Source organism: Xenopus tropicalis, chromosome 9, assembly GCF_000004195.4.
Source record: "Xenopus tropicalis strain Nigerian chromosome 9, UCB_Xtro_10.0, whole genome shotgun sequence".
Taxonomy (NCBI): Eukaryota; Metazoa; Chordata; class Amphibia; order Anura; family Pipidae; genus Xenopus; species Xenopus tropicalis.
The window spans coordinates 38,379,469-38,400,283 of record NC_030685.2 but is presented as its reverse complement, the minus strand read 5'-3'; the positions used below and the strand labels follow the sequence as shown (position 1 = coordinate 38,400,283).

The 20,815-nt window shown below is 37.3% G+C and overlaps 1 protein-coding gene across 1 annotated transcript in view; it reads left to right on the top strand.

Moving 5' to 3' along the window:
* abat (4-aminobutyrate aminotransferase) overlaps window positions 1–20,815 on the top strand; it is a 60,871-nt gene that overhangs the window by 23,097 nt on the left and 16,959 nt on the right. The window contains 7 exon segments of the mRNA NM_001128057.1: window positions 4,973–5,105; window positions 8,043–8,140; window positions 9,889–9,918; window positions 14,491–14,608; window positions 17,810–17,859; window positions 18,866–18,946; window positions 19,774–19,866. Coding sequence (NP_001121529.1) covers window positions 5,036–5,105; window positions 8,043–8,140; window positions 9,889–9,918; window positions 14,491–14,608; window positions 17,810–17,859; window positions 18,866–18,946; window positions 19,774–19,866 — 540 coding nt within the window. The 5' untranslated portion in view covers window positions 4,973–5,035.

The following is a 20,815-nucleotide window of genomic DNA, read 5'->3' as shown; positions in this document are numbered from 1 at the left end:
TGTCTGTACCTGCAGTGATTCATCTGTGTGTCATAGATGAGATTAATCCAAATTAAGTTGGTACAGTTAATCCAGCCGTAGGCTACATTTTACTAATGAGACTGGCTGCTTTCCTTCTTTTTTGTTATTAAATGTCGTCAAATCTATGTTGATGGGGGTAAAAAAATCTTCCTCCCTGAGAAACACAGGGAACCTGTAGGAGTACGAGTTTTAAATGGTGAAAAAGCACTGACTGAACCCAAAGCCAGTGCTTTTTTTCACAGAACCAGAGTTCTGTCGCTGTGAAAAATATAAGCAATTTTAAATCCTAGGGGGGCTAATAAATTGGTACCCCCAGTGTCGTTAAAATTTTTAGAAGTAAATTACTTAAGAGTACTGATTATTTCATGCATGCCTTTAAAATATAGTGAGGAAGCGCTATTCTTTTGTCATTTTGAAAATATTGCACAAGTTGGTCTTGCGTCATTATGTACATCACTGGGTAGTGGCATGGGCACTAAATTCATTTGGTGCAAATAAAAATAGACATTTCACACTGGGAACCCTGCACCTAATATCTGGTCAGTGTCAATATAACCCAGTTTCAGAGTGCTTGTACATTTGTGTATGGCTTTTATGAGCGCATAATTTTTGCACATAGTACTGTGACTGCTAGGCCAGTGTGTTCAGGATGTGTGCTTTGTTGCTACATATTCTTAATTTATATTCTATTAAAATAAACTTTTATAGCTTAGCATTCTAATTATAAGCATAATAGATATTGTTCAACTACTAAATTAGGTTGAAGATTTAAATGTCTTCAGATATATGACTGTTGGGGTAAAAAAAAATCATACAATTTTGACTGAACATCATCCCCAAATTAATTCATTAATTTTTTAACTTTGAGTGAGCGTGCATGCAAAGGGAGATTACTGTTACTGGACTGCATACATCTTTATTTATAGATTCAGGTGCGCTGCTGCCATGAGGCTAGTTGAGAAACTCCCCTCAGGAGGCAGCAGCCGACAAGTTACCAGGGGCGCCAAAAAGCCACTACTGGTAACTTTTAAGACCTCTACTTGTGCAGAGAGCTCAGCTGTGTTCTGCGGCCCCCCTTGCACCTCTGCGATGCCCAGAAACCTAAGGGTCAGGTGCGAGGGGGCAGCATTCAAAAGGCTGCCTCAGGGTGCAAGGTCCCCTGAAATGCCCCTGTATAGACGTACTGTATGCATTACTTTTCCACTTAAGAATATAAAAACACACAAACGGATAGTACAGTATTGCAGTTTAATGTGATTTTTAAAAATACTTATAGAAAAAGAAGTCATGCATGTTATGTATCTGAAAAGCACTGAATAAATATACAACCCCATTTCCAGAAAAGTTGGGACATTATGTAAAATGTAAATTAAAAGAGAATGGGATCATATGCAAATCATTTAACCCCTATATTTAATTGCAAATAACATACAAATAACATTGTGTTGAAACTGAGAAATTGTTTTTTTTGAGAGAAATATATACTCATTTTGATTTTGATGCCAGCAACACATTTAAAAAAAGATGGGACAGGGGCAACAAAAGACTGGCAATGTTAATGCTAAAAAGAGTTGACCTCAGAAAGGCTGGGTATCTCAGAATTAAAGATAGGGAGGGGTACACTGCGTGGGCCAATACTGTAACAGTTTCATCATCTACAGTACATAAAGTCAACATTAAATTGCAAAGAATTCTGGAATTGCATCATCTACAATACATAATAATATCATTAAAAGGTTCAGAGAATCTGGAGAAATCTCTGTGAGCAAGGTGGCATTGCATTTAACCTAGACACAATTCTGTAGTGCAAATTTACTGCATGGACTCAGGAATCCTTTTGAAAACCGTGTCTTTGAACACAGTTTGCCACTGCATCCACAAGTGCAAGTACAATTCTACCATTCAAGGAAGAAACCATATATAAACATGATCCAGAAACAGCACCTCCTTCTCTGGGCCTATGTTCTTTCAAGATGGACTGAGCTGAAATGGAAAACTGTCCTATGGTATGACAAATCAAAATTTTAAATTCTATTTGGAAATCATGGATGTCGGAGCAAAAGAGGAGAAAGACCATCCAGCATTCAGGATAGTATTGGGATGCACTGGTGCATATGGCTTGCAGAGCTTGCATCTCTGGGAAAGCTTTGTTAATTCTAAACATATGTACAGGTTTTGGAGCAACATATGCTGCCATCCAAACAGGTTTTGCTTATTTCAGCAAGACAATGCCAAGCCTCATTATGCACATATTACAGCAATTCTTAGAGAATTGCTGTAATTGCTGAGAATTCTCTAGAATTGTAATATTGGTGGAGATTTAATTTCAACTCCACTGTCTTTCATAAAGACAATAATTCTTTGCTTCCCTGCTTATTGTCCAGGTCAGACTGAGCTTTATAATTTAATAATGGTTAGCATTTACCTTTGGCCTTTTGCTAATTGTAGGTTTCTGCTGCCAATTCAAAAAATCCTATAACACATTAACAGATATTGAAAAAAAGCAATATCTTGAAATTATAAAATCTTTGATTTTTACCGCATTGTGGTTAAATTATGCTTCTGTCATAGACTTAATCAGCTCTTATCTCCAGTCCTCTTGTGTGATTTTTTTTTTTCTAAATCTAAGGTCTATTAAAAGTACTGGCACATTTATCAGCATGGCTGGTTGATGATTTGTGGCTGATGCTGACGGGGTCAAATTGAATAGGTCAAATTGGCTAAATAGGCAGTTCTTCTTGGTTTAAGGTAACCTTTTTGTGTGGGGGAAGTGCTTTATGTGATTGGTGCTCTGTGAGCATATAATTGCCTTTTATGTTCTGCAAAACCATCCAAACAGTGCTGAAATACAGCTTCTCTGTGATGCAGAGCCATTGTATGCAAGTATTATTTAGAATCTACTTGTATTGTAACTGTTTTTTTTGCTTTATATTTGCAAGTTTTGTAGATGATAGTTTTGTTTAGTAACATTGGTTAAAAGAAAATTTTAGAGATCAAAGCTATTAATAGTGTTACTTTTGTCATGATAACCTGTGTGAATAAATAAAGACCCGTTTTCATGAACAAGATCATACTTTTTAGGAACAAAGCAAAGGATATCCAAATGAAACCATGTAAAATAAAGATTTACACACAACATAAAATGATTTCATTACAGATACAAAGGGCCACCATCAGAAACATTGGATCTCCATGTGAGTTATTAATATGGGGCCCTCCATGAACACAGCATGCAGTACCAAAATTTTGGCTATTCCCCTTGTGTGTGCAGTATAAACAGCAGCTGTAATTCTATAATAGGCAGTTCATATAAAGAGTTCCATTTATTAATGTTCTAATTAACGGTCAGTTCATTGGGGTTCAGTTGACTTTGCCCTAAGCTTAAACCCTGCACTTCTTCTTGCCCCTGATCTGTGCTGTCATTGCTTGATATGGAATTTTTGCATAAGTTACATAAATTGTGTAAGTTTAGGGGCCCAATAATCTTGCTGTGGGGCCCAATAACTAGTCAGTAGTAGTTCATAAAAATCGTAAAAATGATTAATGTGTTAATAAGTTTTAATTTAGGGTCAGTGGAGTTTATACGAAAGTTACATAAGTTTAATTGAAAGTAAGTTTTGCATAGGTTACTTAAATTGCATAAGTGTAGGGGCTTAATGATGTTGCTGTGGGGCCCAATAACCAGTCATTTCCCTGCTGGAAAGTCAATATAGGAGATACTCAGTAAAATAGCTTCCAATAGAAAGAGCTGATGTTATGCCATAATAAGCAGTTCAAATACATAGTTACAATGAATAATTAATGTGTTAATAAGTCAGTTAGTTCATTGGGGGGCAGTGAAATTTACCTCAAATTTTTCATTAGTTGGTGCTCAGTGGAATTTGCCTTTGCCTGCCCCTGTTAAGCTCCTCTGCATTGTCTTTAGCTTGATATGCAAGTTTGGTATGTTTCTAGGCAAGTTAAATAATTTTCTAGGCAGTTAAGTAAATTATGTATGTTTTGACAACTTTATATATGACTTATGCAATTTACACAACCGTCTTGATATTGTTGGGCCCCCTTGCGGAAGAGGATTTCATCAGGCCTGGCACACCTGTACCCCCTCTCCCCTCGATGAAGGCCCCATACATACATTTCTCCCAAATGAGGTTTTATTCCATGTATGAGTGTAGATGGAGTAAAAAAAAAAAAATCTTGACTTACATTTTGGGGTATATCTATCATGCTGTGTAAAAAGTGGAGTAAAGCATTTCCGGTGATGTTGCCCAGGGCAACCAATCAGCAATTAGATTTCAACAGTTAGAAAATCAAATCAAAGCATCTGATTGGCTGCTATAAACAACATCATCGGAGATGTTTTACTCCACTTTTTACACAGCATGATAAATATACCCCTAAATGTATAATATAGTTTTATGTCCAAGTATACGTTTATGTATACATTACTACTAGTTTTTTAAAAGAAACTTTTAAGAGTAACATTTTCTCTAACTACTCGTTGTTAGAATATCATCTCATGCTGAAATACTAATTCTCTATGTTTTTCGGCTAGTAAGTTGGTAAAAAATGTTGGTAAAAAGTTGGTACAAAATTTTGGTTCTAGTTGTTTTTTTTGTTCTTTTGCAGGGGATTATTTGGGTGCTGGTAATCTTACTATCTACTTCACAGGGACATGATGTGCTGAAAACAGAATTTACTTTTTAAACTGTGTTAAAATACTGAAGGTGCCCTTCCTATGACATCTCCCTAAACCCTGCATAGATGTCTGTGGATTTGGAACAGAATATAAAGCAACATATATTGTTGCTGAGCTGCCTAACAATTTAAAAAAAAAAATAATAATAATTTGACTTTTGTATAGCTGTTCTTGATGCACAAATGGAAATCACATATTAAAACTAAATTGTTTTATAGCATATAATAAATAATTTTATACATTTTTTGAACACAGAAAAAGTTGGGCACTGGACTGCTTGCCGAAGCCTGTCCTTTAAGTGTCACAGAACTGGGGAAAATGGCCTCGATACTGCTTGCACATCATGTGACTTTCAATCTGCAGCAAAACTCCAGGCTACTTTTACCATGTAAGTATACAGTTTTCAGATGAAAGTACATTTACTTATAACTCTAAAACCCTTGTAAATGTTTATTCATATGTATTTTATAGTTAATTAGAAGTATATAGTTAATTTGGGCTCATCCCTTCCAGATGAATCCCAGTGCAGATATGTATATATTACATAATTGAGATGCCTTGGCACTCCTCACAGCGATCTAAAATCACGGTGTATGCTTCTATAGGTAATTCTGTCTTGTCTCCAATTAATATAAGCCACTAAGAAAAATAAAGCAGCAGTTGAATCATGCAAAAATAAGTGTATTAAAAATCAACACATCACCATAGGCATGTTTCAGGTTGACTGCATGCCCTTTATTAAGCCATATGCAAAATAGTGATACACAAATTAAATTTGAGAGAATATCCCGGAAGTTACCTCACAGTTGCAGACAGAGCACCTATATCAATTAATAGATCAACTAAACATAATAATACAGAACCATACCAAATTAAATAAACAACAATAAATCGTAATCCTTATTCAAACCCACAAGGGCACCCATTCCAAAGGAGGTTCTGTTTAAATATTTGGAAAGGATTTTTTCTGTCAGAAGCTGTGAAGTTGTGAAATTCCCTCCCCTAATCAGACGTACTGGCTGATACATTAGATAGCTTTAAGAAGGGGTTGGATGGCTTTTTAGCAAGTGAGGGTTATGGGCGAGAGCCCTTAGTATAAGTTGATCCAGGGACTGGTCCGATTGCCATCTTGGAGTCAGGAAGGAATTTTTCCCCCCTCCATCAAGTTCAACCCTTCCAAGTAAACCCAGCACCCACAAACCTATACTTACCTATCTATACTCTCACTTAAACTGACAGGTTTAAAGTTTAGGCAGGGCAATGACGCTTGTTAATGTGGTCCTCGCTCCATTTAGGGCTAAACAATTGGATCAGTCCGTTATCTGCCACCTCTTGGTGGGCATATTGGGGAAAGATCTGCTTGTTTAGGAACTTTGCAAAACAAATAGATTTTTCAATGTATGACTAACTTAAAGGAGACATATCATTATGAATGTACCAGTGAATTATACTCCTCTAGATATAGAAAGATTGTGCTTAAAAAAGTTGTGTTTCAGACTTATTTATTGAGAAATTCCACCAAAACCCCAGTAGTCCCACCCACCTGTGCCACTTCCTGCTGGCTGAATTCTCTGGATGTGCAGGATCAGCAGCTAGGCTGACCTGATAGGGAACTGAACTGAAGCCTGTCTTTGCTTGTGCGATTGCAGGGCTGTGATTGGCTCTTCCGCTCCTTCTGTGCTTTTGGCTGGGACCGTTCGCACAAAGTGAAACCAGCACCATATATTATTCAAAATTGCCTACAAAAATTTGTGTTTTTTGGCCATTTATCCAATATGTCTCCTTTTAACTATAGATTTTCCCAACAAAATAGCCTTGGCTATAATGCTTGTTCATAAAGTTATCCAAGCCACTCTTAAGATAGAATCTGCCATTGCAACCTCACCTGGCAGGTATTTTTTTTTAACCTCACTGCCCTTACTGTGAAATCCAGCTTTTGCTTCTTTAAATGAAAGTTCAGTAATGTTCTACAAAAACGCTGACTTCTGAGGACTTTCACCCCTTATTATATGTAATGTTGGGAAAAGGTCTCTGTTCTTGGAGCCAGGAGATAAAAGTTATTGCTCTGGCAGATTGAGCTAAATCGAGCCAGCTGATTTCCACATGCCTTGATCCACAGTTAGAAAATCCAAGGACTTAACTGAAGAAGTTCTGTCCATTGATATGTCCCACCCAAGAAATTAATATAGAGCAGCATCCATTACATTTTTGTTTGTTTGCGGTGTTCCTCTTAGACTCCACTTTGCCCTGATTCAGGACATGATTGTGATTACTGATTACTTGAGAGTTAAAGCTATGTAGACCAGCTTACAAGTGTATCCGGCATAAGTGTTAAGTTAACTTTTACTATAGGAACATACAGGAACAAATAGGCAGGCACATCTGGGGTCCCTTTTTGTGTCAAAAAAGATTTTCAAGAAGCAGCTTGTAGTGTAAAAGTTTCAAAAATGTATTTATTTATTCCATAAAAAACAACTGGAATAAATAAATAAATTTTTGATACTTTTACACTACAAGTTGCTTCTTGAAAAAAATTTTCACGCAAAAAGGGACCCCAGATGTGCCTGCCTATTTGTTCCTGTGTGTTCCTGTATGACTCCCCAAGCTGATGGTCTGGGGCATGAGCACCTGGACCCACCTAAGTAGGGGGGTAAGACTCTATCTTAAATACGACTATTCTGTTAGTCTGTGTGGTTTATGTTTATGTTCAGTAGTAACTTTTACTATAATTATTACACAATATTGGTATAAAATGCCCAGTTCATCCTACATCATTTTAAGCATGTCACCTATGTGGATCCGCTTAGTCTGACACAATTAGTATAAATAGACTCTTGTATCTCTCCCCGACCTCAGTGAGTAGCATTTTATCTGGCACACACAAACTGCCAGAACCCTTTAAGAACTAATTAAACATTTACTTTTAATTTTGTTGGCATCAAGAAGAAACATGTTCCAAAATTAGCGACTATTTAATTTCCACCAAAGAAAATTAGCTAATATATGTAACCCACTGGTCAGTGTTATTTCTAATTGGCCTTTATGTAGGTCACTGTATTTATCCTGTAGATAATAAATTTGTCTCATCACTTACTAAAGTGCATAGACTTCTGTGTTGATTAAATTAAAAGGTTAGATATTAAAATACATCTAAAGCCGAGACTGCACATTTTGACAAAATATAGTTGCTATATGTGCTTGAAGATACAGCCTTGCTATATAGCACATAATATCTCCGTGATTTACCGCACTAGGAACAATTAAATGGATATGCCCATATTATGGTTTAGCAATATGAACAAAATATAATGATTTTACATTTTAGGTGTTAGATATATCAGTCAAGCTGCAGCAAAGAAAAATGTTGACTTTGAATATGACAGTCCTCTTATGAAGACAGAAGTCCCAGGACCAAGATCAAGGGTATGTAAAAGGATATATCTGAAAAAAGTAATAGTAATACTTTACTAGTAGTAATATTACTAATATTAGACTATTAATCTTCTTGTGAGGCATAATGCTAAAATGACCATTGGACCTTTGCCTGATTTAGCCACTCAAGTGGCAGGGCAGTATTGTTAAGGCTAGTGTACATTGTGCTCTGGGTAAAATGCATGTTTGTGCAACTAGAGTTAAGAAAGATGTGCTCTGAGGCCAAATGTGGTACACAAAAGAAAATACAGCCTGCTTTGGATTACAGAGAGCACCAGCAAAAATAAACGAATACAATTGTACCTTACCTAAAACAGCAGCCATTTTGCTGTGAGTTTCCTGTATAGGGTGACCCATTGCAAATAAATATTCTGTGAATTTACAGTGGTAAGAGAAATTTTTAGTCAGCAAAAGGCTGCATGTGCCATTGCTTGCGGGTGTGAGTATCTTCTAGTTATCCCCAACTGTAAGTGCCACTGTGGACTGTAAGCTGGCCTTTTCTATTTCAAATTAATGAAAAGCTTCAGACAAGGATGTTTTGATTTCCCCAGTTTTCTCTGAAATGAAGCCCTAGATTTTAAAGTTCCAACCTTGGAACAAAATCTCAAGTTAGAAGTACCTGTGTTGATTATTATTATTATCCATCATTTATATAGCTATAAGTAATGCTTAATCCATTGCGTCAGGTCCTGCCTTGATACATTCTCATTTCCAAACCACTCATACACACAAGCTTTAGTTTCTTAAAGCGGACCTGTCACCTTAAGAAATAATTTCAAATTGTTTTCTATTGTGTTTGGCAAGCAAAATAAACTTTACTTACACTATATAAATTATTTTAATCTTATTTTCTTCAGCCTTTGAATTCACAGTTGCAGCAAGCAGGCAGGGGCCATTTTGTGGACACTGTTATCAAAGCAGGCATTGCATCCTGCCAAAATCTTGTTTCTGTGCCAGTATTGGGGGGACCTGATACCCATGTCCATGCACTGGTTACACAATTAGATGGTGAGGAGGGAGGGGGGAATGTCAGGAGTGCAGCAACATCTAAGAAGTTCTGAATTGAAAGTGAAAGTAACTGTCTGCCCCACCTCTATGCCTAAGGCATAGAGGCGGGGCAGGCATTATATGATTGACAGCTGTGATTTTAAAATGCTTTTATAATGGGTATGGATGTGGTAATAAAAAAAAATATTTTGGGTGTCATGTTTAATTTGAAAAGGGCTTTTATTATACAGCTTTTTATGTCTGGGTGACAGGTCCTCTTTAAAGGGCATGTCAACCCCAAAAATAATTTTTTGCATAATGAAAGAATATAAATATAATTGCTATTGAAAGCTGCATTTGCTGAACTCCTGGTTGTTACAGTTTAAATAATGTTGCAAAGGTCTTGCTTCTCCAGCAAGTCAGGTCTGTCAGGCTGCTGGCTTGTGTTACAATGTTTCAACAGTCAGAGCCACCAGGGCAGAGAATAGAAAAGGACAGGCAAACACTGCTTCTAATAGCAATTATAAATACAAATAACTCAAAAACCATTACAAACATGTAATAAATGTATATTGCAAAGCTGCTTAGAATTTTGGTTTCTTTTATTAGGCAAAAAATTACATTTTGCGTTGCCTTGTCCTTTAAGGAACTTAATACAGGTAGTAGTTTCTCAGAATTAAAAATGATATGTATGTTACCACATACGTTTTGAAAGACCTATTTTATATAAATTCTTCTTTTGTGTTCTTTAGGAGTTGATCAAACAACTTAGTACAATACAGGTAAGGATTAACACCTGCTTTTTACATAATAAATGCATTTTCATTGTTAAATACTGTTAGTTAAAAATAACAATCATGGCTAAACTCAAAAATACTAATTATCTTTATTTCCTTGCTGAAGTCCTGCCAGAACATGCCTCTTTCAAGAATACCTCTTTTATACACCGATAAATTTCCCTTTTAAAGACCTGCATCAATAAAATATGTAACCACATCAGATTTCTTAATAGGAAACATAATAGATTAAAGGTGATAACAGAACAATTAAATTAAACTGTAATTTTAGGCTTAGAGTTTATAAAAAAAAAAAATTCTGACTGCACCTAATTGATAATAGAAAGTTACCAAAAATATACAGTATGGAAACTATTTGAGGCAGTTGCCCTTGCTAGTAAGCTCTGTACATTTCCTTCCATGAAGCTTATCACTTGGGGAACACTGAACTGGTACTCTCCGTTGGTGAGAAAAGACAAAAAAATTACTTATGTCACAATTTGCAGCTTTCCACAGTACCTAATGATGATGATTACCTTATTATAATAAATGTAGCCCACTTTATGATTAGATGTGGCACTACCTGCTGATATGTCACTATACTTGGCGCTTTCAGGAGTCCTGAGCCCCGCTTACTTTGGGGAACAGCTATTACTTTGTACTTTGGCGTGCCTCCACCCAGGATAGGGATAGAATGAACTATAACTCCCCTCCTGGGACCTTGATACTGTACTGCAGTGTGGGGACTTCCAGCACTCCTGGCACCTTGCCCCCTCCCTGGGGTAGTTGCTTACCAGGCAGGTGGATCCTCCGTGTATGCAGAGACAGGACACTGGATGGATGTTTAACCAGTGGAACTTATTTATTGTCACAGATGTATCAGACAGGCAGGTTACACACAGGAGCAATGAGACAGTCAGGGTATGCTCCCTCTTCCTTAAGAGACCCTCTCTCCACAAGATATTAGCAGTACTACACGCCAGATGATTCCCTTTAGGGTTCCCTCCGGTACTTCTCGCCAGAAGCCCCTCTCTAGGGCACTTCCCGGTACTTCTCGCCAAGCGGACACCCCCTCAGCAGACCTCACCCCGGTACTTCCACTTAGATACCCCTGGATTAGGCAAATCTCCTACACTTAGCACTTTATACCCTGACTCCAGCTATGAGTGCTGGTGGATCTTAATCCATTAAACCTCCTGTCGGGGCCACGCTGCCCAACTAGATAACCTGTCTCCCACTCCTAGAGTGGTCTATAACAACTCTCTAACTGTCTAACTCTGACCTGTTGTTAACCTCTTCTCCAAGAGGGGTCCCAGGCTGAAAGACCTGCTGGCACATGGCTGCACAGCCTTATATACTGTGTGCACCCTGTGGCCTAACTATTGAACTGCAGGGAAGCTAAATCCCAGTTAACCCTTATAGTGCCAAACCACCCAAGGTGTCCCACTACTAAAGTGTTACCCTCCCTGGGGTCTATCCTGGGGGCAACCAACCTAGGGGACCCAATTTCTAGCGAACCCTACATATAATTTGCATTTTAATGCATATTTAGCTAGTGAGGTCAAAGGGTGCAGGTCTAAAGAAGGATAAAGGGATTTATGCTAGCTTTTTCTTACTCTTAAATGCCGGACTCTGAAACTGAGCAACTGATGAAACGGGGTACAGGTATGTGTGACCTTGCCTACAGATATATGAACACATACTCCCCCATCAGTTTTGATTATAAAGGAGGCGAGTCAAGTGAGTTATGGGTGAATGTCAGCCACAGCTTCTTAACATATTTATACAAAGACCCTTGTCCCACCAAAACTATATTTATGTATATTCAAACCCAACCCATGCCAGCCATTGCAACAAGCCATAGGCATATGATGTCCATTAGTGATGAGCAAATTTTTACAGCAGGCATGAATTCGCAACAAAAAGGCGTGGGTGCATCAAAAAAGGGTGTGGTCACATAAAAAATGTGTGGTCGCATCAAAAAAGTTGTGCGTAAAAAAAGTTGTGCGGCACCCATGTTTTGCTAATTTTTTCGCAGAAGCAAAACTGGACAGATTCGCTCATCACTAATGTCCATCTTTCAACAACAACAACAAACATTTGTAAAGCGCTTTTCTCCCGTGGGACCCAAAGCGCAGTGCTTCGTGCTCAGTGCTTCAGGTCAAGGGAAAGGAAGTGATGTCATGCCTTCTTGCACATACCAGGTAGAGGAGAGAAGAGGAAGATCAACACTTATTGGCACATTTACTAATCCATGAATCCAAATCACGAATGGGAAAAAATCGGATTGGAAACAAACATTTTGCGACTTTTTCGTATTTTTTGCGATTTTTTTCGTCGCCGTCACGACTTTTTCGTAAATTGTCGCGATTTTTTGTAGCCGTTACGACTTGCTCGTATATTGTCGCGACTTTTTCGTATTGAGCGCTCGTAAACGGCGGGCTCAATCAGACTTTCAGACTTTGCATGATTTTGAAAGCCTCCCATAGGACTCAATGGCACTCTGCAGCTCCAACCTGGCCCAAGGAAAGTCACGATACTGAAGCTTGAAAGAATCCAAAACTTTCGTACTCGGCGCGGCGGCTACGAAAAAGTCGCGACAATTCGCGCAAGTCGTAATGGCTATGAAAAAGTCGCAACAATTTACGAAAAAATCGCAAAATACGAAAAAAACACATTCGGACGCTTTTCGGACGTTCGTGGATTAGTAAATGTGCCCCTAAGACAATGTGAGGGAAAAAAAGATTAAGGCATCCGTTTACTAAGGTGTGATAGATAGCGATAATGACGCAAGGGCAGGTTTAGTAAAGTGAGAGAACTTTAGCGAATTTTCTGGCACACATATATATTATCGCCTATTATTGCATTCATGCTACATAAGTTTTCTAGCAAGGTTTACTAAAGATTATCGCCAGAATTGTAACCAAATATAGACAAAATTGTCGCAAATGTTATCACCACCTGGAGAGAAACAAAGCCATTAACTGTATAGTGGGAGCGATATAAAGTCAGTTTTTAAAAATGAGCAGCAAAAATTAGTGAATGCACTGGGGAATAATTATACTTGTATTATCATTGAATTCATTAAGAATAATTAATATTATGTGAAAACAATTGATTCCTGAAATAACTTTATTGGCTATACGTATATTTAACAATAAATTTAGAAATTGCAAATAAATACTATTTTACATAAACTTTTCATTAAAGGAGAAGGAAAGACTAGTAAAGAGTTAATCTCAAGATGCAGGCATACCTTCAGTTGTCTCAATAGTGCCCTTAAGTCTCCCCATATTTCACCTGTTCAGAAGATCTGAAGCCAAACAGGAAGTTCCCATAATGCCTCACTCCTGCACAGACATGCAGACCAAACTGAACATGCTCATTTAGTAAGACTATGGGGCTGATACATTCATTCAAACACGAGTTCGAATCCCGAATGGGAAAAATTCGGATTGGATGCAATAATTTCTAAAGATCGCAAATATCACAAAAATGCTTACGAAAAAATCATATTAGTCACGATAATATTGTATTGGCGATCCGAAAGTCCCGAAATTTTCAGACCGAACGATTGTAAACAGCGGCAGAACCTTTCCAAATTTTTTGCGCAAGGGTACGAAAAAGTCGAGCAGAGAACAGAAAGCTGCGTATCTGTGATATATATCTTTTCTATAGCATACTAAAATTAATTTAATTAAGACTCCCCCAATACATGGATCATTTACTTTTATAATAATGAACTGACTTGAACTGATTTGGGGTTATATGTAAAACTGGGTGTATATGTGACTGGGATTATGTGTGGGACTGGGTGCATATGTGACTGGGATTACATGTATGAGTGGGATTAGGTGTGGGACTGGGTGCATATGTGGCTGGGATTACATGTATGAGTGGGATTATGTGTGGGACTGGGTGCATATGTGACTGGGATTACATGTATGAGTGGGATTATGTGTGGGACTGGGTGCATATGTGACTGGGATTACATGTATGAGTGGGATTATGTGTGGGACTGGGTGCATATGTGACTGGGATTATATATGCGTGACTGGGGCCGAGGAGACCAGGATTACATGTATGAATAGTTGTGTGATTAGTATTATATATGTATGGCTGGTTATGTATGACAGCTGTTTGTGGGGTTTTTTTTGCAGCAATTGTGTCACTAGAAAAAATATAAAAAGGAAAGATAAATTCATTAAATATATTGATTTAATTTATTTTGGTGTGTCTGAATATGCACATGTCAGTGATGATGTAGAAGATAGAAAATGGCTGCCTGGTGAAAGCTTTGAATCTGGAAAATGGGACAGTTGAGGCAAATGGAGGGGGATCAGACAGAGAAAATTATGCATTCTGGTGGGGAATATGTGCCCAACCTAAAGACATGGTAAGAATTTAAAGGGTTTACATGTCCTTTAACCTAAATGAGCGCCAAATAACGGTCAACTCACCAGAAATAACGCAGAAACTAAGTACTACGCTTGCGTAAATATTGCCACTTATCGCAAGACAAATCTGTCTCATTACCCTTTTTTTATTTATTCATGTGTTTAATTTTTGATCACCTAGAACTCTGAAGCTGTACACTTTTTTTGCAACTATGAAGAAAGCAGAGGAAACTATCTTGTTGATGTGGATGGAAACCGAATGTTAGATTTGTACTCACAAATATCATCCATTCCTATTGGTAAGTAGCAGAAAAATACTTCTGCTGTCCCCACCGCCAACCCCGTTACTCAGTGTTTGTTTCTTCCCCACCCTTTCCCAGTTAAAAATTTGTTGTTGTTACAACTATGCTGTAATGCAGAAAATCTCAAATAAACACAAAGTGAAAAAAAAAAAATACTACTGTTGTTGGCTCAAGGGTTTTCTTGCTAGTTCTATGCATAGGCAGTGGTGGCCAAGCTGCCTATCTACACTGCTTTTAATGTTGTTGATGCAGATATATCTATGATATTCTGCTGTTTTGTAATAAACAGACTTAAGTTTTTTACTTTTCTAGTAACCCATAGCAACTAGCTAGCAGGTGGCATTTACTGATTACAATTTTATTAGCTTTATGAAAACTAATATCTGATTGCTTACTATACATGGGTAAAATGTAAAAGAGCCCCTGTCAGAAAGAACATTTTTGTAATCCGTCTTTTTTTTTTTTTTTTTATTATTTCAAATGATTAGTTTTGGATCTACAGGATCAGTGCTGCTAAAATCTCTCTCCTCTGCTGTCTTCTCTCTCTTTGGAAGAATTGCCGACACCAACTTGCATTCTTCCCAAACAGGAAGTTGACACTGAACTGGTTACTGTGCATGCCTTCCCTCTCCAGGTCATTTGCATTTTATTGATCTGATTGGCTAAATCTTGCTAGCCAATGGTATCAAAGATATGCAAATTATATTTATAAATACAATTAGAAAAAAAGTTGTCTCTGTCCAAATATTTATGGACCTAATTTTGATTTCTTAAATCAGTGTTTTTCAACCTTTTTTGGGCAAAGGCACACTTGTTTCATGAAAAAAATCACGAGGCACACCACCATTAGAAAATGTTAAAAAATTTAACGCTGTGCCCAGCAGCAGTGCCCCCCTAGTACATTGGTGCCCAGCAGCAGTGCCCCCCTAGTACATTGGTGCCAAGAGCAGTGCCCCCCTAGTACATTGGTGCCCAGCAGCAGTGCCCCCCTAGTACATTGGTGCCAAGAGCAGTGCCCCCCTAGTACATTAGTGCCCTGCCTACGGCACACCAGGCAACATCTCGCGGCACACTAGTGTGCCGCGGAACAGTGGTTGAAAAACGCTGTCTTAAATAAATGGCTTATGAAAGAACTTTCTTGTTACAGACCTCTTTCCAGGTTTCAGCTTGACATTCAAGGAATACTGTCATGGGAAAACATGTTTTTTTTACAAAACGCATCAATAAATAGATCTTCTCCAGCCGAATACTGCATAGAAATCTTTTTCAAAAACACAAACAGATTGTTTAATATTAATATTGAAATTTCACATTGGGCTAGCCATATTCTTCATTTCCCAGAGTGCTACAGCCATGTGACATGTGCTCTGATAAACTTCAGTCACACTGAAGCTGCAAGTTGGAGTAATATCATCCCCTCCCAGCAGCCGATCAGCAGAACAATGGGAAGGGAGCAAGATAGCAGCTCCCAGTAGATATCAGAATAGCACTGAATAGTAAGAAATCCAAGACCACCTTGGGACACCTCCAGTTACACGGGAGTTACATAGTTACATAGGGTTGAAAAAAGACCAGAGTCCATCAAGTTCAACCCATTCAAGTAAACCCAGCACACACAACCTATACTTACCAATCTATACACTCACATACATAAACTATATATACAACCACTAATACTAACTGTAGATATTAGTATCACAATAGCCTTGGATATTCTGCTTGTTCAAAAACTTATCCAGGCCCCTCTTAAAGGCATTTACAGAATCTGCCATTACCATTTTATTGCACAGATTGTCCTTTAATTTTACTGAATAAGCAAGCCCTTAGAACTATAGAACATAGGGCAGTTTGGGTCCTATAAATGTGACCAGAAACTCCACCAATCACCGCTATTGGTGTCTAAGTGAATTTATTGAAAATACAAATAGAGGTGATGTACACACCATGCTTCCCTGAATTAGTGAGGGATTAACATAAGATAAAAGATGCAACATTTCTAGTATTCCATGCGTATCAAGCAGCAAATAGCTTGTATTGGTTTTCTGTATGAATGAGAACATTTGATTGGTTGTACATATTACCTGGCATAACGCACCATTTTCATCTGTTACTGCAACTTTGATAATATTCTAGTCAGAGGTCACAGGTGGCTAGTGTCTGTTAATGGTTTTTGTCAGTGAAGGTTCACGTGGTTAGATCTGAACTAGTGTGATCTATGCACTGATACTGAAAGTGACCCTACTGCAAACAGCTTTATGATACTGAAATAATATTACTATACATGTTAAAATGATCTGTGATCTGTGTGTTTTCTTTGTGCAGCTCTAGCTATGTTGGTAAATTGGTAAATTTGTAGTAGAGATCACAATGACCTTCATGTGAAACTATTTCCCCTACTATTGACATCCCAGGGATACTATAAATATCTCAAACAAACCACTTATTGCCCACCATTTTTGGCAGTAGGCTTAACCTGCTTCTAATAGTGGTGATCCGATGTTGGACTAGATGGTTCAGTTACTTCCATGGCATTATTATATTTATTCTTATTTAGACCAACTTACTATATGCAGGATGCAGGTCTGTGAATTGTTCACACCACTGACACATTTTATAATACCACACAGTGCACAATATTAAACAATATGAAAAAGCAATATTAACATTAACAAATTATATACACATAAACATTTGTTTGCCTCTCTGTTACATTTTTAAAAATTGATTAACAGTGTGTAATGTATGTAGATGCATTACAACAAATAGATGTCCATTGGGATTATTATATTTCATGCATAACGCAGAAACTATGAAGGCAGTGCTTTTTGCAGTTTATCTTTTGCATGTGTGCAGAGCTCTTTTACATACATGCAGATTGTTTTTGTGTATCAGGCAGTTTATAAGAGTGGGACAGGGATATGGGCTGCTGTTATTAACAATTTTAGGATTGCAAAGAAATCTGACATTGTCAGCAGGCGAATGCATGCTGTTGCTTTCTCCCATCTTCTGTTTCTTGGAACTTATACTGTACATACTGCTTGCCCTCCCTAATCCCTTTCTGAAGACAGTGATTTATGAGCCGGTTCTCTTTCAGTGTGTTTACATGATATTTAATTTCCTTACATCATTCTTTTCTATGTTTGGCCCTTTAATGAAATGCCTGACATGTTATAACTGTAAACTTCATTACTTTTTCAGGCTATAATCATCCAGCCCTTATAAAAATTTTGCAGCAACCACAGAATTTGGTAAGTTCAATAAATGGTCCATGCCATTCATCTGCAGCATTTATTTTGTAGAGTAAATACAGATATGATTATCATTATTCCTTAAGTATTAGTCTCTCAATTATACTCTTAACCCCATTATACTTTCAGTTGACAGAAGTGAGGAGTTTAATTCATAGTTTAGTTGCAGTTGAGGGAGTGCTGGAATTGTGCTGGAGAACGCAGTTGTAACAAAATGCTGCAAATCCAACTGATGCCAGTGGGAAATGCTGCCACTTGTCTACAGCTCCTAGTAAAAAAAACATTTCTTACATATTTTGCTCACGTGCCCTGCAACACATGCTCCCATTCTAATATTCCTCTGTGGAAACCCTACACATTTTTAACATGCCATTAGGCAACCATATGTAAATTGCACACAGAAGCAGAGGTACATGATTTGCAATCAAGCTTTAAATTTTTAAACCTATGAGAACTTTGGGTATAAATGAATTTGCTCATCGATGTAAGTTAGTGCACATCCAATGCATGACCATAGCAGAGCTTTCCCTACACTTTCCTCTGCATGTACAGAATGTCACCAAATCAGAATTTAATTTATATTTTGGTTGCTGTTAGTGTGCTTCTAACGTATAACACACCATGGTATAGTGGTATGTTGTCCATTAGCTTTGTTCTGGGCTTCTTACCCAACATGATTTTGCACTGAACATTTATAATGTATATTGCAATGTTTTACAGAGTTACATCTTTGGGGTGTTTTGGGGTGGAGATCCTCTTCAGATACTGTCTGTGGGAAATTAGTCAGTTACTCCCATAGAAAAAAAGCAACATATTTCTAGCAATCTTAATTTATCAGATGCTAATCTGTGCATTATAATGAGATTTGGGTTAGGGTATTTGTTGGCAAAATTATATATATATAACATTTGCCCAATAAATGATTATGTTACTGGTTTTATTCCTTGTGTATCATAAAAACTCTTTATAAGCTATCACACTGTTGATATTTTTTTTCAATTTTTAGAGCACATTTGTTAACAGACCAGCTCTTGGCATTTTACCACCTGAGAACTTCACAGAAAAGCTGGAGGATTCCTTACTATCGGTAAATATTTTGGGAGGGCCAAAGCAGCTAACTTCCAAATGTCTGTTATTTTCAGATATCAACATTATAGTAACTATTGACCATAATCCTAATAATTTATATATTTGCATGCATAATGCAGAAATAGACTATAGAAATTTAGCTTTTACTAGCTTTAAATTAGGCCAGGGAGCGTTGGCACCCAAGGTTATGGTGGCAATCCTCTCCCCTCATAGTCCCACCACATCATAACACCCTTTAATGTTGGGATGCATTTTCTGTATTCTAGTTGTTATTCTGTTAATTAATTATTTTAAAAGGGCATGTATTGGCACAATTTTGGGGCTGTCATAAATTTGGTATAAACAACTCTGTCAATGTTATTTAGATTAATACTACACATAAAGGAACTATAATGTGGAATGTGTGAGGCCTAGGTTTTTGTTTTGCTAAGGGGTAATCTGTATCACCGTTCTAGAAAAACATTACATTTTGGTTAAAAAGGAATCTATGGAAGATGGTCTTCCTATAATTTGGAGCTTTCTGGATATTGGCGTCCAAATCCCGTATATGCATATTACTGGTTATAGATCTACATTTAATGGGGCTGTATTGTATATGAAGCAAAATTCTTTAAATTTCTAGCAGAGTTTCATTTTACATCTTATTTTACTTAATGGTCCTCCATTTTCAAACAAAGCAAATTTGCTGTTTGCAGAGCTGGTGTACCTATAGGGGTGAGGTTTGGTGATTAGGTAGAAAAGATCAGTGTTGACTAAGCTAGATAGTTTACCATGTATTTTTCTTTTAACAAAACACTGTATTCTCATTTGGTTTTCCTTTTATAGGTTGGTCCTAAGGGATTAAGACAAGTTATTACAATGTCCTGTGGATCATGCTCTAATGAAAATGCATTTAAGCTCATATTTATGTGGTACAGAGTAAGTACATTGTTATAGACTCAATACTTTTAGCCCGTTTTAAAATAAGCACACTGTTATTTATATTATAGCTACTTCTCATATTTACATTATTTAACTTCTATTTTCTTTTATTAGAAATAAACAAGTTTCTCCTATATATGTGTCTATTCAAAACAGAAGTATATATAATGGCAGTTTTTTTGAGATCTTGGGTATAAGGCATCCAAACTTTTCCTTAATTGGTAGACAAGGACACCACATGACCTAGTTGCAAACAGACAAATAATTGTTGGAAGCTTACTACCCATCCTCATTTTGCTTGTACCCAAATATCTGGATGTCCCCACCTTTATTTTAATACATAAAAGATAAAATAAGCTATACAGTGAACCAGTCTTACTTTTAATCGATCTAACACACAATACTGTCAAAATCCACCAGAAAAACTGAATGGAACTGACATAGAACTCAGACTATAAATATAATCTAGTGAAACATGTAGTGCCTCATGGTTTCATTTAGCATAGATGTGATGCCTCTTATGGCCTGCAGTAAATCTTTACTGCTACTGTGGGCACTCCTGAAAATATTTTCCCACTAAAAAATAAAATAACTTGCTGGCAGGGAAGTATATGCATTGCTTTGGGTTTCTCGAGTAACTGGAAGTTTCCTGACCAGGTAACTTTGGAAAGCCAAAGGAACTCATATGTTTCCCCATAGGCCGTTTACATTATTGCCAGTTGGAAGGAAACTACAGACGTTTGTTCACCCACAATAAATCTGCATTGCTGTGGGCAACCATATGTCCCTAGCTTCTTTACCACTGGCAAACATTTTACACACAGAAATGTGCCACTGCCCTGACTGGGCTGATTTCAGTTTTAATCAAGAGATATGATAGGACTGAATAAATACAAATACTGCTACTTATTCTGTCTTTTTTTTACAACTCATAAGTAAGTAATTA